This window comes from Chelmon rostratus, chromosome 18 (assembly GCF_017976325.1).
Source record: "Chelmon rostratus isolate fCheRos1 chromosome 18, fCheRos1.pri, whole genome shotgun sequence".
NCBI classification, from domain to species: domain Eukaryota; kingdom Metazoa; phylum Chordata; class Actinopteri; order Chaetodontiformes; family Chaetodontidae; genus Chelmon; species Chelmon rostratus.
The window spans coordinates 15,866,295-15,887,315 of NC_055675.1; the positions used below are offsets into that span (position 1 = coordinate 15,866,295).

The window sequence follows — 21,021 nt, forward strand, 5'->3', positions numbered from 1 at the left end:
TGTTATGGACCAGTAACTGTTCTCTAGTGAGACGTTTCTCCTTATTTTAAGCTGTGAATGTAGTCTTATGTTTATATCCTCTGTTTGTACCTTCTTGGCTCATGTCTTGAGAATTTCTTTCAAATTAAATGTGTTTGAGTCTCTGAAACTGACTGATGTGTAAGCTACCTATCAATCGTCAAGAGGACGGAAACTGAAACCTGAGAATGGTGTTGCAGTCTGCTGGTTTTCTAAATGTGGAACTTAATCTACATCTAAACCTCTATTGTCATCTCTAAAGATCTTAAGATCAAGAACATGGATTTCAGCTAAAGAAAAATCTAGGTGAAGCCTCAAAATGCTGTTAGTGTTGTTTAGATAAGAATAGAACCGTAGAAGTTTTGTCTCTGACCCAGACCAAAATAAAAGAATACCACCTATGTACCCGCCCCAGCAAGTAGACATAAAGGATGGAATATGCAAACGTGTCCTTTCAAAATCCCATCAACAGATTACAATAATTAGGTCAAAACAAGCTCCCATCGCTGAAATTGTGCTGACTTTGTGCCAAGGATACAGGCACAGCTCGCAATATGCTTACACAAAGGCCAGATGGCTCATAGCAATATCCCCGGTACCCCATACTCCCTCAGTATCCCCAAGGATTCCCCAGGGGACACGGTCGTAAGCCTTCTCCAAGTCTACAAAACACACGTAGACTGGATGGTCAAACTTGACTCTGTTTGAGCACAGTATTGAAAATCTCATGATCAGCATGACACGAGATGGCCTAAAAAACATACGGTGTGTGTATGTGACAACACAGCTTAAAGACATTCTCCAATGTGTGGCTATAGTGTAAAGCAGCAGGTGACAGAGTTTCAATTCTGTGTCAATATGATTCATATTGTTAAGCGTCATGGGGCAAAGGTTTACTTACCCCTCTGTAAGAGGCTTTCATGCATTTGAGGACACTATAGTGTAACCTTTGTGCTGAAAAACTTTCAGTAAAGACCTACAGAGTGCTCACTTGCCTGTTGGATTGGTAAAACAGTGTATTTTAGCATGAAATCGCACCTCTGAAACAGTCCAAACTAAAGCAGTCGCTTGACTTGAAGACAACACCTTTGAAACATTTGGGGAGAGAAGTGAAACGGCGTACAGCTGGAGTTAGAAAAGTAAAATACATCCCCTTACTTTGCTGATACCACCAAATTAATATACTTGCGTACTGCCCTTTGAGCAGCAATCAAAGTTAGTGATTCAGGATATATGAGCTATTATATGACATCGATCTGATTACAAATGTGATTTTTGAGATATGTGTGATTTCTTTTCATGCATTCTTTTCATTAGTATATGAGTTTCTGTGTTAAAAATGACCTCAAGAGCAGCTTAATGTCTCAAGAAAACAACTCCAAATGATAAAACAAGAGGTAATCTAACATCACACAGCCCCCACCCCCACCCATTGCTGACAGACAACATTACAACCTTTGGCCTGCCACAAGGACTGCTCAGACTTTGGAACCAGGGCAACACATTTGCACGTCCTGGTAATTACATACAGTAAGAACTATAAAAGACAGAGGACCAAACCACAAGAATTAGTCTTCACAGAAAGAGGAAGACTCTCCTTGCTAAGGCTTCCAGGAGCTTTACTGAACCCATCATGGGGGGTACCAAGATCTGCCTTTTGCTGCTGCTGGGCACGTACGCACTAGCCCGTAAGTACTGTGTTTTTAGTGGAAGCTAATAGAACTTAAGGACTTGCTTTTACATGTGTAAATCTATTTGAAAAAAAAAGTTAGTGGGTGTCTATTTCTTTCTGTTTTAAAAAGCGGAGATGTTGCTGTTTTGTGTGTGACAAAGAATAATGGCAGTAATATTTAATAGTTTGGTACTTAAGCATTCATTTTTGCTAGTTGTTTTAGTTAATATTCAAATAATTTTTGAATGGCTCACTAAAGAGCATTTTGATCTGAAAATAAGTAATAAACCCTTGAAAATTGTTTAATTATACTTGTAAATAATTAGTTGACATGATTTAAGTATTAAAGTGTTCTCAGTTAAGTTTTAGAGCAGCTTGTGGCTTTTCAAAAATGTCGAGCAAACCATTTTTTTCATCCTTTACAGAGCAAGATGTGGCAAGTGTTGATGAACAGTCTCCAGTTTGCTTTTGTAAGTTGCTTTTTTTAATCTCAGCATTGTTTTATAGATTATGTTTATAAGATGTGATTTAGTTTGATGAATACGCAACAAAAAAGTGAACCCTCACTCATGAGTTTCACCTTTCAGTAATCATTTATCCTGTTTTCTTTGCATTAAACCATCTATTTAAGTATTTAAAGCTATATAAAGTGTGACTTTGTCAGATGGGTGTAAAAAGTACAGTGCGTGAATCAGCATTAACGTTACAGTGCTCTAACTGATGTTCCAAATACTTTTTAGTGGCCAAAAGATTTAAGAACTTCAGGCGGTTTGTGTACGACTATGAAGCTGAGACCTTTAATGGTGTGAATGGAGCAACGGACAACAAGAGCGGCCCCAGAGTCTCCTGCAAAGTACGTCAACCCCGATCATTACTGCAAACAAAACATCCCTGTGACCCTGAATAGAAAGCGGTAAAAACAATGTTTAATCTGCTCCACAGGTTGAGGTTGACGTGCCCCAGACCTGTAGCTTCATCCTCCGCACAACAGAATGCTCTCTGAGCGAGATTTCTGGTGTGGATACAGAGGGGAACCCAGTGTACCGTCCTGCTGCTGGAGCTCAGGCTTTCAGAGCTGCCATGGCCAAGTAAGTCACCTTGTTATGTTTCAAACAAATATTCGGTATTCATCTGTGTCGTTTAGTCTTAAAACTCAACACTGGTTGAGGAAATAAAGGAAGATGATGGGCGAAAGGGCAGGTTGTAAATAACAAGCTGTTCACGTCAACAGGAACCCACTGAAGATCGCAGTTGAAGGACAGACTCATGTCAAACTCTACCCTGAGGATGATGAGCCTGTCAACATCCTGAACATCAAGAGGGGAATTGTCTCTGCTCTCATCGTGCCAGTCATGGAAGAGGAGAGGAACAAAGAAATGGTAGCTCCCCCAACTGTTTTATTGTCTTATTTTTCTTTCGCCAGTATTTACAGCACTTACCAATCAATTCAGGCCACCAACTAGAACTTCATTCTGTTTGTGGTGCAGACTCATGCCAAGATAAACAAGTTGCACAATGAGTAGATAAGCTGCCCCAGTCACAGGTGATAACTAACCTCCTGTAACATCATGTTCTCACAATGACTTCAGCTGCAGGTCAAAGTCTGAGATAAGTTTATCTTTCTAATGGCATCACCTGCTCTCATAATGGGGGGCAATCTTTCAGATCAATTGATAATCAGATTCAGGGCGATTGCGACAGGACAAGAAGCACGTTTACCTCTCCAGCTCTGGCAGCTTTGTTTTTTGAATTGTTTCGAATGTCCTCAGTATTGATGATGCCTGTCTTCATTTTCAGGCCACCGTGCATGGAGTGTGCCCCACCGACTTCACTGTTAATGCCAGGGAAGACATCGCCACCGATGTGACTGTCAGCAGGGATCTTTCCAGATGTGACTCGTTCTTTGCCCGCAGGCAGGAAACCAGTCCACTGGCCCTCATCACTGGCATGGTAAGATTAAACAACCCTGTACTGTCAAAATCAACAAACTAAAGCCAAGATTTGGTAGATCATGTGCAGGATTTGGAAACTGTGAGGTACACCATTCACTACTAAGTAGAGAAAAATAAGATTTTTCTAGAATTTTAAAAACAACCCTCTTAATAGCAGAATATCATTTATGAGGAGGTATATAGTATAAATCTTCTGATTGATTGCCTTAAAAAGTCAGAAAAAGACACTAATTCATTTTTTTTAAACTGTTCTCCAGCAGTCTGCTCTTCCTCATAATCTAACAAACCAACTGATGTTGTCTCTCTCCCATCAGAACTACCCTCTGTCCAAGATGATTAGCAGCACTCAGACTTGCAACTACAAGTTTGACAACCAGAAGAAGCACATGACCAGTGGAGTCTGCACAGAGAAACACATCTTCCTGCCCCTCTCCCACCAGTAAGTTTTAAAACAATGAAGTATCACTAAATAATAGAGAATTAGATTTACGAAGTCCTTTAGACTCCTTTAAAGTGATCCATTTCTACAGAGGGCACAGAACAATACTTCCCCATTCTTCAGAGCAAAAACTGACAATGTAAATTGTAGGTTTATTTCATTATTTGTGCACACTTTAGGGAATGTCTTGTTTTATATATGCCTTAGAAAAATGTTTGAACTTCTGCTATGTTTGAATGAATTATTTTGTGTTGGTAATGAACATCCAAATGCTCGAAATCCAACTTTCATCCTAACTGTCCACATTTTCAAATTATTCCAAACAGACAGATAGATATTGTCGATATCAAATAAAATATTTTTTGCCAAGTGTAATTATTTCCTATTATGGCCAGTTTACTGAAATTGTCTAATTTCTTCTGCAAACAGGAATGAATATGGAATTTCTACTATGGTGAAGCAGACTGTGACTCTCAGAGAGACCGCCAAGATCAACGACAGAATCTTTGACAGCAGTGAGTATTTTAGTTTTTAAATATAGCTTGTACATTATCAAAATATGCTCAGCATTGCAAATGTGTCAAACTTTTCTGCATTTCCTTACTGTTTTGTGATGCAATTCTGTGCAGATGAGGACAACCTCAAGTTCCTGTCCATGGATGTTGCTGACGACAAGTCCCCTGTGCAGACCAAGGACGCTGCCATTGCCACAATGCAGCAGCTCAAAACCCTGTCACAGACCACTCAGGGCGAGGAGCGTGCCAGCCTCTTCCACAAGCTGGTGTCTGAGCTGCGTGGCCTGAAGGCTGACATGCTGGGATCTGCTGCTGTTGAGATGATGGACATGTCCAGCTCTCTGACATGGCAAGCTCTGGCTCAGTGCGGCACCCCGGAGTGCACCAGCGCCATGCTGAAGGTTCTCAGGACCTTTGACGAGGCTGCTCTTGAGGTTGATGCTGCTGTTTACGCCCTGGGACTGCTGCCTAACCCCTCCCGCCTCATGGTGAAAGACATGCTGGCAATGGCTCAGTACAAGCAGAGCAAACCCATCATGTATGCTCTGAGCAATGTTGTCAGGAAGTAAGTACACATCATGTTTTTTAAATCTGAGGAAAGTCCTCTTCAATACTGTAGCAGTGAGTGTTGGTTTCTGTTGTGTATCACTAATATCTAATTTTTCTAACTTTGTCACCAGACTGTATGAGGTTGAGGGCGTCACCGCTGAGATCACTGCTGTCTCTGAGTTCATGGCTTCTCTCCTGGGCGCAGACTGTGCTGGTGACAAAGATCTGACCTTCCTGACCTTGAGGGTAGGTAACCAGCTGTGACACAGACCACTTATAAAATTAAAAGATGCATTATGGCAACTTCCAGTTCCATGTTTTTTTCTAATTATCTATACTATCCCATCCAGGTTGTTGGCAACATGGGAGATGCAATGGAGGCTGCTGATCCTGCTATAAAGAGCATCCTGCTGAAGTGCATGAGACAGCCCACAACCACACTGTCTGTGCAGCTGGCCGCCATCCAGGCTTTCAGACGCATGTCTGTGACGGATGAGGTAACCAACGTTCCCCTTCACAGATGAACAGTATCATACTTTCCTACTTTTATAGTGTTTCCTGAAATACAGTCAAAACTAACTGCTGTTTTTCTGTCCAGGTTCGTTCTAACCTCCAGAGGGTCAGCCAGTACCCCAAGGGTGCTGTGCAGAAGCGCCTGGCAGCTTACCTGATCCTGATGAGGAATCCCCAGGACAGTGACATTGACATGGTGAAGAAGCTGATTAAGCAGGAGCAGAACACACAGGTCAAGTCCTTCGTGACCTCCCACGTCTACAACATCATTTCCTCCACTGACTCAGAGACCAAGAAGTAAGAACGGAGCAACTTTCAACTGAAAGCACAATTTATGCTTTGTTTCATGGAAATACTGTGCTGATTTAACAACCCAACATATATTCAGATTGTTTTACGTTGCATTATCACCCCAGGCTTGGTATGAAGATAATGGACGCTCTGCAGGACACTGAGGTCACCACACACAACGACTACACCACAAAGTCTGGCAGCTACAAGATGGGCGTGGCACATGAGAACATGCAGGCCAACATTCAGGGCAATGTCATCTTTGATCCCAGTAGCCAGCTGCCAAGGGAGATGTTGCTGGAAACTACCCTGAAAGCTTTTGGTTTCAACCTGAATATTTGGGAGGTACGTACTGTATGGACTACTGCAGGTTATAACAGTCAGTAATTTATTGCTGTTTCAAATTGTAGTTTTACACTTGCAAGAAACGCAAGCAGAGAAAATATGATTAGTAACAGTTAAAAACTACATTAAAATGTCTTCTTATTGCTATTATTATTACTTGCTGTATTTGACTTTTTCTAGCCAAACCCACCCACTGCCAATGAATGAAATCAAAGCTAAATTGTATTCGTAACATAACTATTTGGCCCAGACTCGGACTTAAACACACTAAGCCCACACTGTTTTATTTTTCTGTTAGGTTGGCATGCAAGGAAGGGGCTTCGAGCCAGCCGTTGATGCTCTGTTTGGAAAGAATGGGTTCTTCCCTGACACTTTGTGCAAGGCTCTGTACTGGGCTGTGGACAAGGTACCACAGCTGGAGATGTTGGTTCCTACCCCAGAATCAGAAGGAAGGAAGGTATGTATTGTGTTTAATTATTACTGATAAACTCTCTTAGTCTGAGTTGTGCTCATCATTTCCACTGATACTGCCACAACTGATCCAACTTTTTCCTCAGGTTCCTGAAAATCTTGTGAGAGAGATTGTCCGCAACTTCAACAAGCTGGTGAAAGATCTGCAGAGTCAGGAGTCCCCAGAGGCCATGGCCTACCTGAGGATCATGGGAGCTGAGCTTGGCTACATCAAGGGCAGCGAACTGAAGTTTATTGCTGATAACGCAATGATGTATGCAGATATTTTGATGAGGATCATTCCTAAGACGGTACTGTTCTGTATTCCTGTTATCTAATTAATATAATGCCTGTCCAGCAAATTACAACTCTTTTTTTTTATCACATCGAGGACGAATTCAAAGTGACTGTTGTTTTTATTCCCATCAGGTCATGGGTAACCTGATGTCCGGCACTGACAATGAGATCTTTGCCCATTACATCTTCATGGACAACAAATTCATCATGCCAACAGCATCTGGCTTGCCTCTGACATTTGCTCTGTCTGGCACCTTCACTCCTGGTGCAAAGGGAGGCCTTCGCATTGATCAAAACATGGTATATTTTCCATCTGTTGTATAAAAAAACCTCAACAGTGCTGTTATTCATTTATTGAAATACTTCCTTAAATATCCTGCAAATTGCAGGACAGTGTCATTTTATATTTTTTTCATGACTCTGCAACATATTTTAATGTCATCTGTGTTTTGTTCACAGAAGGAGCTTTTGTTCATGCCCTCTGTTGGAGTTGAGTTTGTGACTAAGATGGGAGTCCATGTCCCTGAATTCATTGTGTCCACTGTTGAGATGCACACCAACATGTACCACGAGAGCACCCTCAATGCCAAGATCAGTATGGAGGAGAATCAGGTCAAGCTTTCCATCCCTGCCCCACAGGGCACCACAAAGCTCTTCAGAATCAGGTATAACACAAAATACATTCATAAATTATATTTAATAAACTTAACTGTTTTACTGGTAAATGGCAACTATTTTTATTTGGTTTTGTATTTCCCTTTGTAAACCTGTTGTAGGTCACATGCAGATCCCAACATATTTCAAGTTTTTTTTCTGTAACCCGCAACAAAACAGCAATAAAATAAAGCAACTAGTAGGGTGTTTAGTGATAGTGTTTCAACATGTGACACCATATTGTATTACAAGTGATCTTAATTACAGCATGTTCATCAAAATTACTAGAAAATAGAAACTGATTCTGCTGTTTTTGTCTTGGAAATAGCAATAAAGTGCTGATTGTGGGCGCTGGTCAGCCTTCAATGATCCCACACACAGAGGGTGAAGCAAGCTGCAGACCTCTCTTCTCTGGAGTCAGATACTGCACCAAAACACTTCATGCTCGCGCTGGTGATAAGAATGCTGTTCCTTACTTCCCCCTGAATGGAGAAACTATGTAAGTTGTTTTTTGAAGAATGTGCGATAATTTTGTCAATTTTAATGTCATTGATTGCACAGTATACAGTGCAATTTCATCAGCGACTTAAACTTTTTTCTTTTCACCTTAGGTTTGCAGTGGACATCAAGCCCACAAAAGAGGTCTCTGAGTACACAGCCACCATTGCCTACAAACTCCTCAGCGAAGGAAAGGACGGTCGCCAGAAGGTTGATTCTTTGAAGATGACCCTGAAAGCTGAGGGTATGATCATCTTATATGGAAAATAATTTACGTCGATTTAAGTTTCTATGTGCCAGAACCTCTTTTTTCATTTTATAGCGTTGCATACATGAATAATAAAGCTATACTTTTACTAACTTTGTGGCTTTAGGTGCTCAGCCTACTGAGGCTACAGCCACCATGAAATACAACAGGAACAGGAATATCTTCACCACCCAAGTCGAGATACCTGACTTTGATGTTGAGGCCGGCGTTAAGGTTGGCATGACTGACAGCAGTGCCAAAGGCAAAGTCATCACCCTTGAGATCTCCAACAAGAACGTTCCCCAGCTCTCTCTGATTGGCCGTGCCAAGTGAGTCAACTCAGCCACAAATTATGTTTTAACACACTGAGACTAAATGCTATATCTTACTTAAAATTCTGAACTCATTTGAGCATTTAACAGTCTTTATGAAGTTTTTTGATGTGCAAGCATTGACTTGATCACATTTTATTTATCACAGGCTTCAGGCCATGACTGATGGCATGCTGCAGGTCCAGCTGGTAGTCCCCTCACTCAGAACTGATGCCGCCATCACTGCTACCATGAGCAAAACTGACAGGCTCACCATGGAGATCAAAAGTGATGTCAAGCTCCCAGAGACCTCCTCCGTTCAGGCAGTCACATTCAAATATGGTATGTCTGTTTGTGCTAATGGACTTCAGAAGTTGATGTCTTTAGGCATTTGCCCGAACACTGTCTCAAATGTAGAAGTAAAATGCTGAATACTTTGTATATCAGGTGAAGACCAGGCTGAGGTTCAACTGATGTCCAAAATGAATGCTGATACTAAGATCCTCGTGCCATACACTGAGGCACTCCAGGCCTGGCTCAGACAGGTTGTGGAAGATGTGATGGACCAGCAGGTTGTCAAGACTGACATGAAACTCCGTCATGTTCTTACAAAGGCAGTTGAGGTAAGCATTTAAGTTAGTTCAAATTAAATGTAACTATTTGACTTAGTTCCAGTTCTTCCAGACTAAAGCATGAGAAATGTGTTACTTTTCATCAGGCCAGCAATATCTGGATGGACAAGCTAACAACTGATGTTCCGTATATTGAGACTCTGAGGAACAAAATGGAAAATGTGGAAATGCCCTCCATGCCTGAAAACCTATTCATGAACCTGTAAGTAAACCCCACATCTAATAATTATTATTGTTTTTCATATGGACGGAGAGAAATGTGAGCTTAATTCTGTTTAAACTGTAAAATAAGTACTGCAACATTTACTCACCAGTTGAATGTCAGTTTTCAACTTAACAAATGTTCTGTTTTCATTCTTTCACCAGTGAAAGCACATTCAAGTACCAGTTCAACCTGGAACGTTTGACCATCAGTATTCCTCTGCCTCTTGGAGGCAAATCATCTGAGGAGCTGAGGATACCCCCTGTGGTCACCTCCCCACGCATCTCTGTGCCTCAGCTGGGCATGGATTTTGCTTCGCAGGAGATCCAGGTCCCCACTTTTACCATCCCTTCTGAATATGATCTCATCCTGCCTCTGATGGGAATGGTGGAAGTATCTGCCAAGGTCAACAGCAACTATTATAATTGGGAGGCAACGGTGTCTGCTGGTAACAATACTTCAGATTCTCCTAGCTACTTGGCCATGTTCAACATCCTGGCTGACAGTCCAATTAAGCTTCTCTCCTTCTCTACCGAGGGTAAGTTCATCTTTATTATTTTCTTTAATTAGAAAAATTATACATGTTATTTAACACAAGAGAAACAACATAACAGTTGATAATAATTAATGTTGTACTCTTTTGTCTTTTTTTAAGGGACAACAAAGATCACAGACACAGCAGAGAAAACTATGAAATTGACCATTGACGGTTCCATGAAACACATGCTCATTAACACAGGTTTTAATGTGCTGGAAACCATTGCTGTCACAGACAATGTGATGTCAACAGGAAGGTACAACATCTATGCCATCGCCCCTGTGGGTTTGGAGACTTCTGTGACTATTACAACCCAGGTTGTCCTAGACTCAAACTCCCTCTCTGGAGATATCAACACAGATGGAAGTCTGTCTGTTGGACCCATGACTGCTAGCACCACCTACCTCCACACCTTCTCTGTTGAGCCAGCAAAGAAGGAAGCAAGATTGGAGAGTACACTGAGGGTGAACTCTGAAATGCTGAAGGTTGCAAACAAGATCAAGGCATCGTTTGCAAATGAAGAACTTCTGATTGAGTCAAACACCAACATGAACAGTGACCCCATCAAGCACACCACCAAAATGAGCATTAAATACAAGGATGTCAAGCTTACCATCCAGTCTGACTCCGTGACCAAGGCTGATGAGCGAATGCTTCGTAGCCAGATGGAGTTCTCTGCCTCTGATGGACAGGCCAGCCTCAGGATAGAGAATCAAGCTGATGACACAGAGAACCGTGCCTACTCTTTGCTCACTGGGTCCATGAACCCCAACGGCTTAGAGATGAATGCTGATGCCTCCTTGAACATCTTTTCAAGCCTTGCCTCTCATAAGGCAACTTTGGCCCTGAACATGAATGGCCTGACCACCAGCTGTACAACAACTGCTCAGCACAGCCCAATGACCTTTGAGAATGTTTTCCATGGTGGAGTTGATACTGCTGGTGCCACCATGTCTCTCACCACTAAGGGAGCCATTAAAGAGAACAAAGTTGAGCTCAGTGTTGATGGAAAGATTGCAAGCACAGAAGTGTATCTCAATGGTGTCTTTAAGGGTAACCTCTTTGACATCAACACCAGGAACAGAGTGAACCTCAGGGTGAATGAAGATGGCTTGACCCTCTCCAACAACATAGTTGGATCTCTCAAAGAGATGAGGACCGAAAACACCCACTCACTCTCTCTTTCTCTGAAATCTTTTACCCTGCGCTCCAAGACTGACAACTTCCTTGACAAGAGAAACTCCTACACGCATGACATCACAGTTAACATGGAGCGTTTTACTGCCTCGGTTATTGTGAAGAATGACCTGAAGATCATGGAGATTAACTTTGTAAATGATGCCCAGTTCAAGGCAGAGCCCTACAACATGGAACTGACTGGAACAATGATGGGAGTCTTTTCAGAGGAAGAGCTCAAGCACACTTACGAACTCAAGTTTGTTGACATGGTCCTGTCTGCAAAGTGCAATACCAACGGTAAACTCCTGGGAACTCACATGACACATACCACCGATGTGGAGGTCGCTGGTCTGAACATGAAGTTCAACAATGTGGCTAACTTCAACTCACCATCTCTTCGTCTGGACAGCACAGTCAAAACTGTTGCTGCACCCTTCACTCTGAACATTGATGCCATTTTCAACTCCGATGGTGAAGTGTATCTGTATGGACGGCAGAGTGGCGAACTATACAGCAAATTCCTTCTGAAAGCAGAGCCCATGCTCTTCACACATTCATTTGAGTACAGAGCCTCAACCACCCATGAACTGGAAGGCAGACCCACCATCAAGACCAACATGGAAAACAAGTTCAACAGCATGCTGAGCCTCCAAGAGCAAAGTGTCACACTGAAGGTGACATCCAAAGTAAACGAGCACACTTTTGATCAAGGAATGAGCGCCTATAACAATGCAGAGAGAATGGGTATTGAGATGACAGGAGCTGCCTCAACTCCCCTTTTCAGTGATGCCAGTGAAGATTACACCATCTCTGGATTTGTGAAATATGACAAAAACAGTGACAGCCATTTTGTCCAAATCCCATTCATTGAGCATCTGCCTACAGTTATTGAAAATGTAAAGACCACAATGATGATGCTGATGGACCAAAGCATTGAGATGCTGAAAGACATCAACACCAGGTATGAGATCAGTGCCAAGTTTCAGAACAAAGTGTCAGAACTGAAGGAGGTCATAGACAACTTTGATTTCAACCTCTTTGTCCAAGACCTGAGAAAGTTCCTCAACTCAATGGAAAACTTTATGACCAACCTGACAGCCAAGTTCCCAGCTGACAAAGTCATGAATGTGTTGAAATCAGTGAAGGACGCTATCATGGCTTGGATCAAGAAGCATAACATTGCTAAGAATTTCAATGTAATTTATGCCAAAGTAGAGGAGATCCTCTCCAGCTATGAGATTGAGAAAATGATTGGCACCATCATGGATGAGGTTGTTAAAATTATGAAGCAGTATCAGGTGAGGGAAAAGATTCAGTCTGCATTCGCTGCACTCCGGGCAATTGACATTCAGCCTTTGCTCAAAAGAGTCATGGTACCTGTTCAGGAGCTTGTGAATGAATTGTATTCCTTTGACTTTGGACAGCTGATTGATGACATGAGTGACTATTTCATGAGACTGGTCCAGAAAATTAGATCTTTTGATTATGACACATTCACAATGGAGTTGAAAGAGAAAGTGGCAGATATGAGCAAGATTCCCTCTTTTGGAAAACTCTACGGGGAATTCAGAGTCACCTCACCTCATTACACACTCAGGACCACCGCTGACCTGGAGAACACCACAACTACATCAGTCACACCAGAATTCAAAATGAACCTTATCTCACAGGCTACATCTACTTTGAAAGTCCTTGACTTCACTGTGGATGCCAGTGCTCATTTTGCTGCGCCTGAGATGAGACGTCTGTCCATTTCTGAGAACATCAAAGTTGACCAGTCAAGTTTTACACTTGACCACAAGGGAAGAATGATTCTCCATGGCCTGTCAGCTCACACTTCTGCTGAAACTACTGCAAATGTCAAAACCGAGCTCTATGTTGCAGAACTTATCAATTCTGCAGTCTTTGGCGTGGAAAATGGAGTTTCCGCCACTGTAGATACAAGCTACAAACATGACCTCAACATGCCACCCCTCAACATCTTCAGTGAAGCATCAATGAATCAAAAGACTGTTTTCCTGCTTGGGGATGGCACTGCCCAGCTGACAATTAACAATCTGGGCAATGGAAAATATGCAGTTCAGGACTTCTCAGATGAGGCAACGCACAAGAGTGACATGGATGTGGTCATGGATCTCCACACAGCCAAAGTGACTTTCACTGGAGCAACAGGCAGCAGCAACTTCAAAATGAATCACAATGTGGTTGCCGATATATGCATTTTCCGCCATGTAACTATTGATGCCAAGGTTGAGACAGAAACGCCTGTCATGAAAGGCAGTGTTGCAGAAGTCAAGTTCCAGGCTAAGGCTGAAGACATGAAAGTTGATTTTGTTGCCTCTCACAATGCAGAGCTAGCTGGACAGGTTGAGGGAACTCTCTCAAGCTCTGTGCTCGCTTCAGTCACACCTAGTGAGCTTGTGTTTGACACCAAGAACAAGGGAAATGCCAAGGTTGCCCTTCCTTTCAGTCTGTCTGGTAAGATGGATCTCCAGAATGACATATCTTTTACCCTGAACTCTGATGTACAACAAGCTAGCTGGACAGGTCTGGGTAGATTCAACCAGTACAAATACTCCCACTACTTCAGCATGGATAATGGTGACAGAGAAATTAGCATATTTTCCCAGATTACTGGAGAAGCAGATCTGGATGTACTGAAGGAGCCTATCACCATTCCTGAAATAACTGTGCCATTTGTTGGGATGAAGACACCAAGAGTGGAAGACTTTTCACTCTGGGAAGACACTGGCCTGAGCTATCTCCTGATCACAACTCAGCAGACATTTGATATGAATTCCAAGATGAAGTACATGAAGAACCCTGAGATGATCACCATTGAACTTGATGTGGATCCAGTCATCGATGTCATCAATGCCAATGTCAGGACTCTGCACAAGAAAGTACTCATTGGCAAGGATAAGGCCGCTGCCATGCTGGCTGCATCTTATGACAAGGCAAAGGCAGAATATGAAAAATACAGCATTGAGTTGCCCAAAACCATCACAGTCCCTGCCTACAGAGTTCCAGTGATGAATGTCGAGGTGTCCACATTCACCATTCCCCTGCCTGACTTCAGTCTCATCACAATGCCTGCTTTTCATGTTCCATCTGCCCTCGGCAAGCTCACTCTTCCAAAAATCACTCTGCCCAGAATTCAAAACATCAAGATCCCTGTAATGGGTGATCTGACCCATGAGTTCTCCATGAAAACACCAATGATCACACTCAAATCTGATGCCAGCATCCTCAACCAGGACAGCTTCATCATCAAACTTGATGCGTCCTCATCCTCTGAATTTGACTTTCTGACAGGAACTATTGTGGGCAACACCAACATGAACACAGTCGGCGGATTTAAAATGACCTCTGCGCTCTCTGCAAAACATGCAATGCTAGAGGGAAACCATGACAGCCGCATCATCTTAGGCTATGAAAATGTGGATACCTCCATTATCAATTCAGCAAAGGTCAATCTTCCTGACTTTACTATGGAAATCTATCAGGAGATTACTGGAAATCCAGAGGAAGGCCTTGTTGTCTCTATGTCCACTCCATCTGCAGGACTCATCGCTGTTCAGATGCAGACTAAGCGCCCAGCACAAGTAAAAGCAAGACTCTATGGTCATTACCCGGTAAGAGAACTTTGGCTTATTTGTTTGCTTACCACTTACCTTTGATTGTGATCACATGTGAATGGCGTATTTATATTTTGATCAAATATATTTTTGTTTCATGTTTACCCCGCAGTCTGAGCCAACAACAGACATTGATATCTTGGGTCTGAAGATGTCTGTGGTGAACTCTGAGAAGCTGAACCTTCAGGCAACCTGGAACATGGAGATGCCATATGAGATGATGCTGCGGTTGAAGAAACAGGTGCCCACAGCCATGGAAATTGTGTATGATCCTGCTGTCAGGACATATAACGAAGTCTACAGACATGCTAGAAGCCTTGAGGGTTCTTTTGAGCGGGCTAGAGAGCAGGGTAAAGTGATGTTCAAGAGGGCCGTTGACAACCTTGCATCAGTAAATCCTTCCAGTGTTATGACAATTGTCACAGACAATACTATTTTTGTCCTCAAGGAGTACCAAAAGAAAGTTGAAATGGTTTTTGATGCTGTTGTTAAATTCCTGAGAGAGACCAGGTTCCAGATCCCTGGGTATGAACAGAGACTGTCTGGGCTAGAGGTCTACCAGAAGTTCAGTGCTTTTGTTGCAGATGTATCTGAGGAGGCTGTTCAAAAGATTCCAGAGTACTTTGCCAACATGTTTACAGCAGTCATTGATTATTTCAATACCATTGAATTCACCCTTCCTGGCTCTAACTATGTTGTCAGAGGAACAGAAATTCTTGATGATTTGCTTGTAGCTTTGAGGAAAATTCAGGATCAAGTGATAGTCACTGTGAGGAAACTTGGGGATATCCAGCTGGAAGATATCATTAACAAATTCTCTGCATTCATGCAGTTTACCATTAAGCAAACTGAGAAGTTTCTTCAAACCCTAAAATCTCAGAATGTAGAGAGGTTCTCCACCTTTGTGTCTGATGTATACAATGATGCCATCAATTCCCAGGTCCTGGCTGATGTTGCCAGGCAGGTTGAAGACGTCCGCAGAATTGTTATGGAATATCTAACAGCTGTGAGAGCCAAACTCCAGGATATTTTGGCTGGCATGTCTAGTGAACAGCTTAAAGCTGACATCCAGTCCTGGATTGACTTACTGCTAAAACGTGTGAATGCTTTCCAAAACAATGTCATTAAGACCCTTAAGGAGAAAAGCAAAAAAGTTGAACCATTTGTGAGAGTAGGTGACAGACAGATGGATGTTGACATTCCTTTACCATTTGTTGCCAAATTCAACTAACTGACCAGTGTTTGTATTGACTGTGTCTGTTGTGTAACCATTTAAGAACATTGGTAAATCTGTTCTACCAAAGAATATAGTGCTGCATGCTAACAAGTGTTGTCTGTACCCACGATGCTTATCTCTCCATTCTGTTTTTCAAATTGTTAATTTTGTTTGTTATTTCACAGTAGACTCACTTATTTTGTTCCTACTGTGCTCCCTTTGTGCATTGTACTATTTAAAAAAAACAATATGTGGCCTTCAATAAAGACAGTTTGTACTGCATGCATCTCTGCGCATTTCTTGTATATTTTTCAACACATCTATATCTGGAGATCTAACTCCTTGGTGGAAAAGATAAGTCCAAATGTAGGCAAAGGTATTATGATTTTCACACACTGGTAACAATCTTCAGAATGATTTTTCCTTTAAGGTGCTATGGTGTATACATTGGCATTTGCATGACATGAAGCACTTTAGTTTGAGCCAAAGTAGCTTGCCACATCCTCACAAATATGTAATTGCTCATTAAGAAACAACATACTGAGCACACTCACAATGTAGCCTAATCTTTAAAAGCTTGATACGCACCCCTGTCATATGCCCATGAGTCATGTATCCTCAGGTCTAAATTTATCAGAGACACAAATAGTTTCTGTGACACACAAGCTCTCTTGTCACAAAACAAGGGGAATAAGAGAGTCAGTTTGACAGTTGTTAACAATCATAAAAAGCTGAGTCCTAAAATGTATTCACCCTTTGGAATACATGAATACAATTCCAATGATAGCTACTGGCTTTGTGTAATCATAAGCAGTGGTGGAAGAATTACTCATATCCTTCACCCAAGCAAAGGTAGCAATATAACTGCATAAAAATACTCAATTGAAAGTGCTTTTAAAATCTTAAGTAAAAGTACAAACGTATTATCAGCTAAATGTACAAAATATAAAGAATAAAAAAGTACCCCTGTGACTTTTACCTTACCTAGTGTCTAATGTATAATAATAAACATTGATGCATTAATGTTTAAGCAGTCTTTTTTAATGTTGTAGCTTGCTAAGATGGAGCTGTTTACTACTTTACATACCACTAGGTGGTTAATTATGTAACGAAGCATCCTATTTTGTGAGCCCATCATGTTTTGTATGTAAAGTAATCAGCAAGTATTTACTAATTATAGCTGTCAGATAAATGCAGAAGTGAAAAATAAGATATAAGTATAAAAAGAATCAGAAAACACCCACATCTGTACATAAACATACTTTTCACCAATGATTATAAGGCCAATTTTATAGTTAAGAATAACGTATCCCCCCAAAATCAGAAAAAAAAACCAAACAAATTCAATGGATGATGTTATTCAAAATATAAGCAACAATGTTTAAGTAATTTTTTCTTCAAATGTGATGCCAGCTGCAGCATGGAGTATTTGTCTTTAGTGTGAGAAAATGAGGCAAAAGAATGCAAAAGTGGAGGTGGTGACACACACCGGTTCTTTTATTGACTTTCCCAAAACAGTACCACTTGTTCCCTTACATACCGAATTGTTTTCCTCACAAAAACTTCCACTGTTCCCAATTTACCATCCAGACCTTAAAATGACATCATCACATGAACGTGGTCATAATGTGATCAGCTCTTACAAATACATTTGGCACATTTTCAGCGGTTTTCTTCTCCATAGTTTGTTTTAAAAAATTGAAATAAAGAAGCAGAGAAAAACGGCACTGTCTGATCAGTGATTTATAACCCGACAACATTGGAAATCAGAGGCACATGAGGGGGGCCAGTGAGGGAAATTTAACCAGTCCAGCACAATGCATTCCTGTCCTGTAAGTCAGCAAAAAGCCCAGCAACACAGGGCAGGGAGGAATGTGACTTTTACGCCATTGTAACTCTGATTAGATTTATAAAATCAGATTTATCTTTACTATGGTTTCTGACTGAACCACAGGAAAGTGACATGTTCAAAGCAAAATTGAGCTTTTTTCCCCAGATATTGCTAAAAGAAAATCTTACAAGCTGAATCCACCAGGGTTTCACCCTGGATCCCCAGTGTAGCAACAGTCTCTGTAATTGATGTTCATAGCTGTCATTCGAACAAGCTCTCCCACCGTAGTGTAAGAGGACAGCAACACAACACCTCTGTGGAGACGCTGATCAGACAGGAGCTGAATCTATTACACAGGTCTGAAAAATAAGCTCAAAGACATTGCTTTCTGCTAATAGCTTCAAAGCCCCAACAATATTTTTGACCAAATACATCTGAGGTACATTCACAGTCATAATGGAAGACATTAAGTGTGTTTTTTTGTGTCCCTCAACCAATCACAGTTCAGTTTTACTGCTGTAAACAAACCTTTACAGCTCCTGAAAAAAAACACAACTTTACATTTAGTGTTTGTCTAGTGTTTTATAGTCAAATTGTACCATTTTGTTTAAGTTTGTGTAATTATTCAAAGATTGTGGTTTTAATGACATACATTACATACATTTCCATTGAATTGCCATCTGATGGCTTCATCCCATATGAGAGTGTGCCACTGGCTCATGGAGCTCTGACAAAGCCCACTCTTCTTTTCAAAACACTTCTCTAAGAATGTGTGTTTCGCTGAGCAAAGCACTCACATGGTAACGTTCATCACATGCTCAATCCTCTCTTTGAAATTTCACCCAAATAACTCCAAATGACGCTGTAGCTAAAAGAAAAATGTCAAACAGATCTTCCAAATCTTTGGGTGTGCTATCTACTGGCTACATCTGCATGACTTTTTCCTTCATTGTTTTCCCAAAATGAGTCACTGTAGCCACCAGCAAGCATTGTAATTTGGGGTAGTAGCATGCTTTGCAAACTTAAACGAAAAGACATTTCTTGTAACAGCTTGTGCAATTAAAAGTAACAAAACATCCACCTGAAAACTTGCAAAACTACACCAGACAATATGGTTAGCCCTTCTCAAGACCTGTGATAGTATTTGACCTGCTGCATAACAAATACTTAACTACTTAATACTGTGGCATGAAAAAAAAAACAAAACAAAACATACTTTTTGGATGTGGGACCAACCAACAAACCTGAGACAACGGATTTCATTATCTGTAAACTTAAGCTATGTCTTTTTTCAAATATGGCGGAAAACAGAAGAAACTATACTGAACACCATGGACATCGTGCAGTGACTCGTACTTTTTGTAAAACTTTCTGTGAATCACTGTAGTTACCAGGTGCTGTGCAATTTTTCCAAACTAAGTACAATTATTTTACAATACAAAGTGGACATAGGTTGAACAACGAGTGCAATTTTTACTCTTTTGCTCATCACAAAGTGTAGCCTTGGCAGTGAAGCAGTGACCTATGCAAACACTTAAGAGACACAAATAGTGAGCAACTGAAATCTTGGCTCCAAAGCAGGCCTCCGGAAAGGCCGTGTCCACATTAGAAGGGGATAACATAAGTCGCCCACTGAAACGTAGCGGGTTGTCCTTTTACCCCTCCACCTGTCAGACTGGGATCATGTGACCCACAAAGAACATGCTGTAATCAGTGCGTTTCACACACACAAACACACACACACCAATGTCAGACGATTATCGAGTGTTCGACACAACTTGTCTGCAGTCAGTTCGTTGTGGTTCAACCACAGTCGCCTGACTACAAAGGGAGTATCCGAACCGCGGTCACTGCGCATACATGTTCAGACACATCCCAGAGGTGGAAACGGCTTGTCTGCCCTCACGGCTCCCCAGACAGCTCCGCATTCACATCAAAACACAGCATTTGAGACAACTTCCTGATGGTGTTTTTGGCTTTTGCAAGGCCGCCCGTGTTGCTGTTTCGAACACCTCCCAGATCCCCTCCTTGGTTTTGGCAGAACACTCCAAATAGTCATATGCGCCAATGCGCATGGCCATGGCCCGGCCATCCTCTGCCTTCACTGGCTCCAGCTTCAGCCGGGACAGCTCGTTCTTTACGTTCTCGTCGTTGCGCAGATCTTTCTTGTTGGCCACTAGTATGATGGGTACATTCGGGCAAAAGTGTTTGACTTCGGGGACCCACTTTTCAGGGATGTTTTCCAACGAGTCCGGGCTGTCCACGGAGAAGCACATCAGAATGACATCGGTGTCCGGATAGGAGAGGGGGCGCAGCCGGTCGTAGTCTTCCTGTCCAGCTGTGTCCCACAGAGCTAGCTGGACTTGCTTGTTGTCCACTTCTATGTCCGCGACATATGTCTCAAACACAGTCGGGACATACACCTCAGGAAACTCGTCTTTGCTGAACAGAATCAGTAAACATGTCTTCCCACATGCGCCGTCCCCCACCACGACAAGTTTCTTGCGTATGTCTGCCATTCCTGCCCTTTTGCTTGCTCCCGCTCAAGCACAGCATCCAAAACACAAATGTCCCCGCTGTACTCACTCCGGCTGCTTTTATAGCCTGAACGAAACAGGACAGACCTGTTCCGTGAGCCGCTCCCGTCTCCCAACTCCAGAACATTTACCAGTAACCGCTGCGATCTCTTTATAAAGCGCTGGGTGATTTCCTAAATATAGCGATCCAATCGGAAATAGGGAGGTGAGATCACGGTTTGTAAAGGAAGAGGTGATTGGATCTCAACGGGTTTCCTTATGTAGAGGAGGGTCATGGACCACGAGGACCCACCGACCCAGGATCAGCCAAAATCACCTAACTCTAACTGCATGATGATGCATTACGGGACTTTTTTTTTTTTTTTTCTGCGATTCTCACTTACGCTACTTTTATTGTGGGATTCTCGTCCTGAAAGCACATTTTATACACGAAACAATGTTTTAGCCTTTACTATTGTTAACCTTTGTCCACTAAATTGAATTAGCTAGAATCCAAT

The 21,021-nt window shown here is 41.9% G+C and overlaps 2 protein-coding genes across 2 annotated transcripts; one reads left to right on the top strand and one right to left on the bottom strand.

The window, feature by feature from the left end:
* The first annotated feature begins 1,651 nt into the window (after window positions 1-1,651).
* LOC121621808 (apolipoprotein B-100-like) lies at window positions 1,652-16,171 on the top strand. The gene is made up of 26 exons (XM_041958445.1): window positions 1,652-1,706; window positions 2,116-2,160; window positions 2,431-2,543; window positions 2,633-2,778; window positions 2,922-3,069; window positions 3,488-3,640; window positions 3,957-4,081; window positions 4,511-4,596; window positions 4,711-5,161; window positions 5,277-5,391; window positions 5,496-5,642; window positions 5,744-5,955; window positions 6,075-6,294; window positions 6,593-6,751; window positions 6,852-7,055; window positions 7,174-7,341; window positions 7,501-7,706; window positions 8,024-8,194; window positions 8,307-8,437; window positions 8,568-8,769; window positions 8,921-9,093; window positions 9,199-9,374; window positions 9,470-9,585; window positions 9,750-10,123; window positions 10,241-14,937; window positions 15,053-16,171. Exons 1-26 carry the CDS (start codon window positions 1,652-1,654, stop codon window positions 16,169-16,171), a joined length of 9,912 nt encoding a protein of 3,303 aa, XP_041814379.1.
* A 1,462-nt stretch (window positions 16,172-17,633) lies between these two features.
* Window positions 17,634-20,633, bottom strand: LOC121621811 (rho-related GTP-binding protein RhoB-like). Its single transcript, XM_041958454.1, has one exon. The coding sequence runs from the start codon at window positions 20,504-20,506 to the stop codon at window positions 19,916-19,918; it is 591 nt and encodes a 196-aa protein (XP_041814388.1). The 5' UTR covers window positions 20,507-20,633; the 3' UTR covers window positions 17,634-19,915.
* Between the last annotated feature and the right edge of the window lie 388 nt (window positions 20,634-21,021).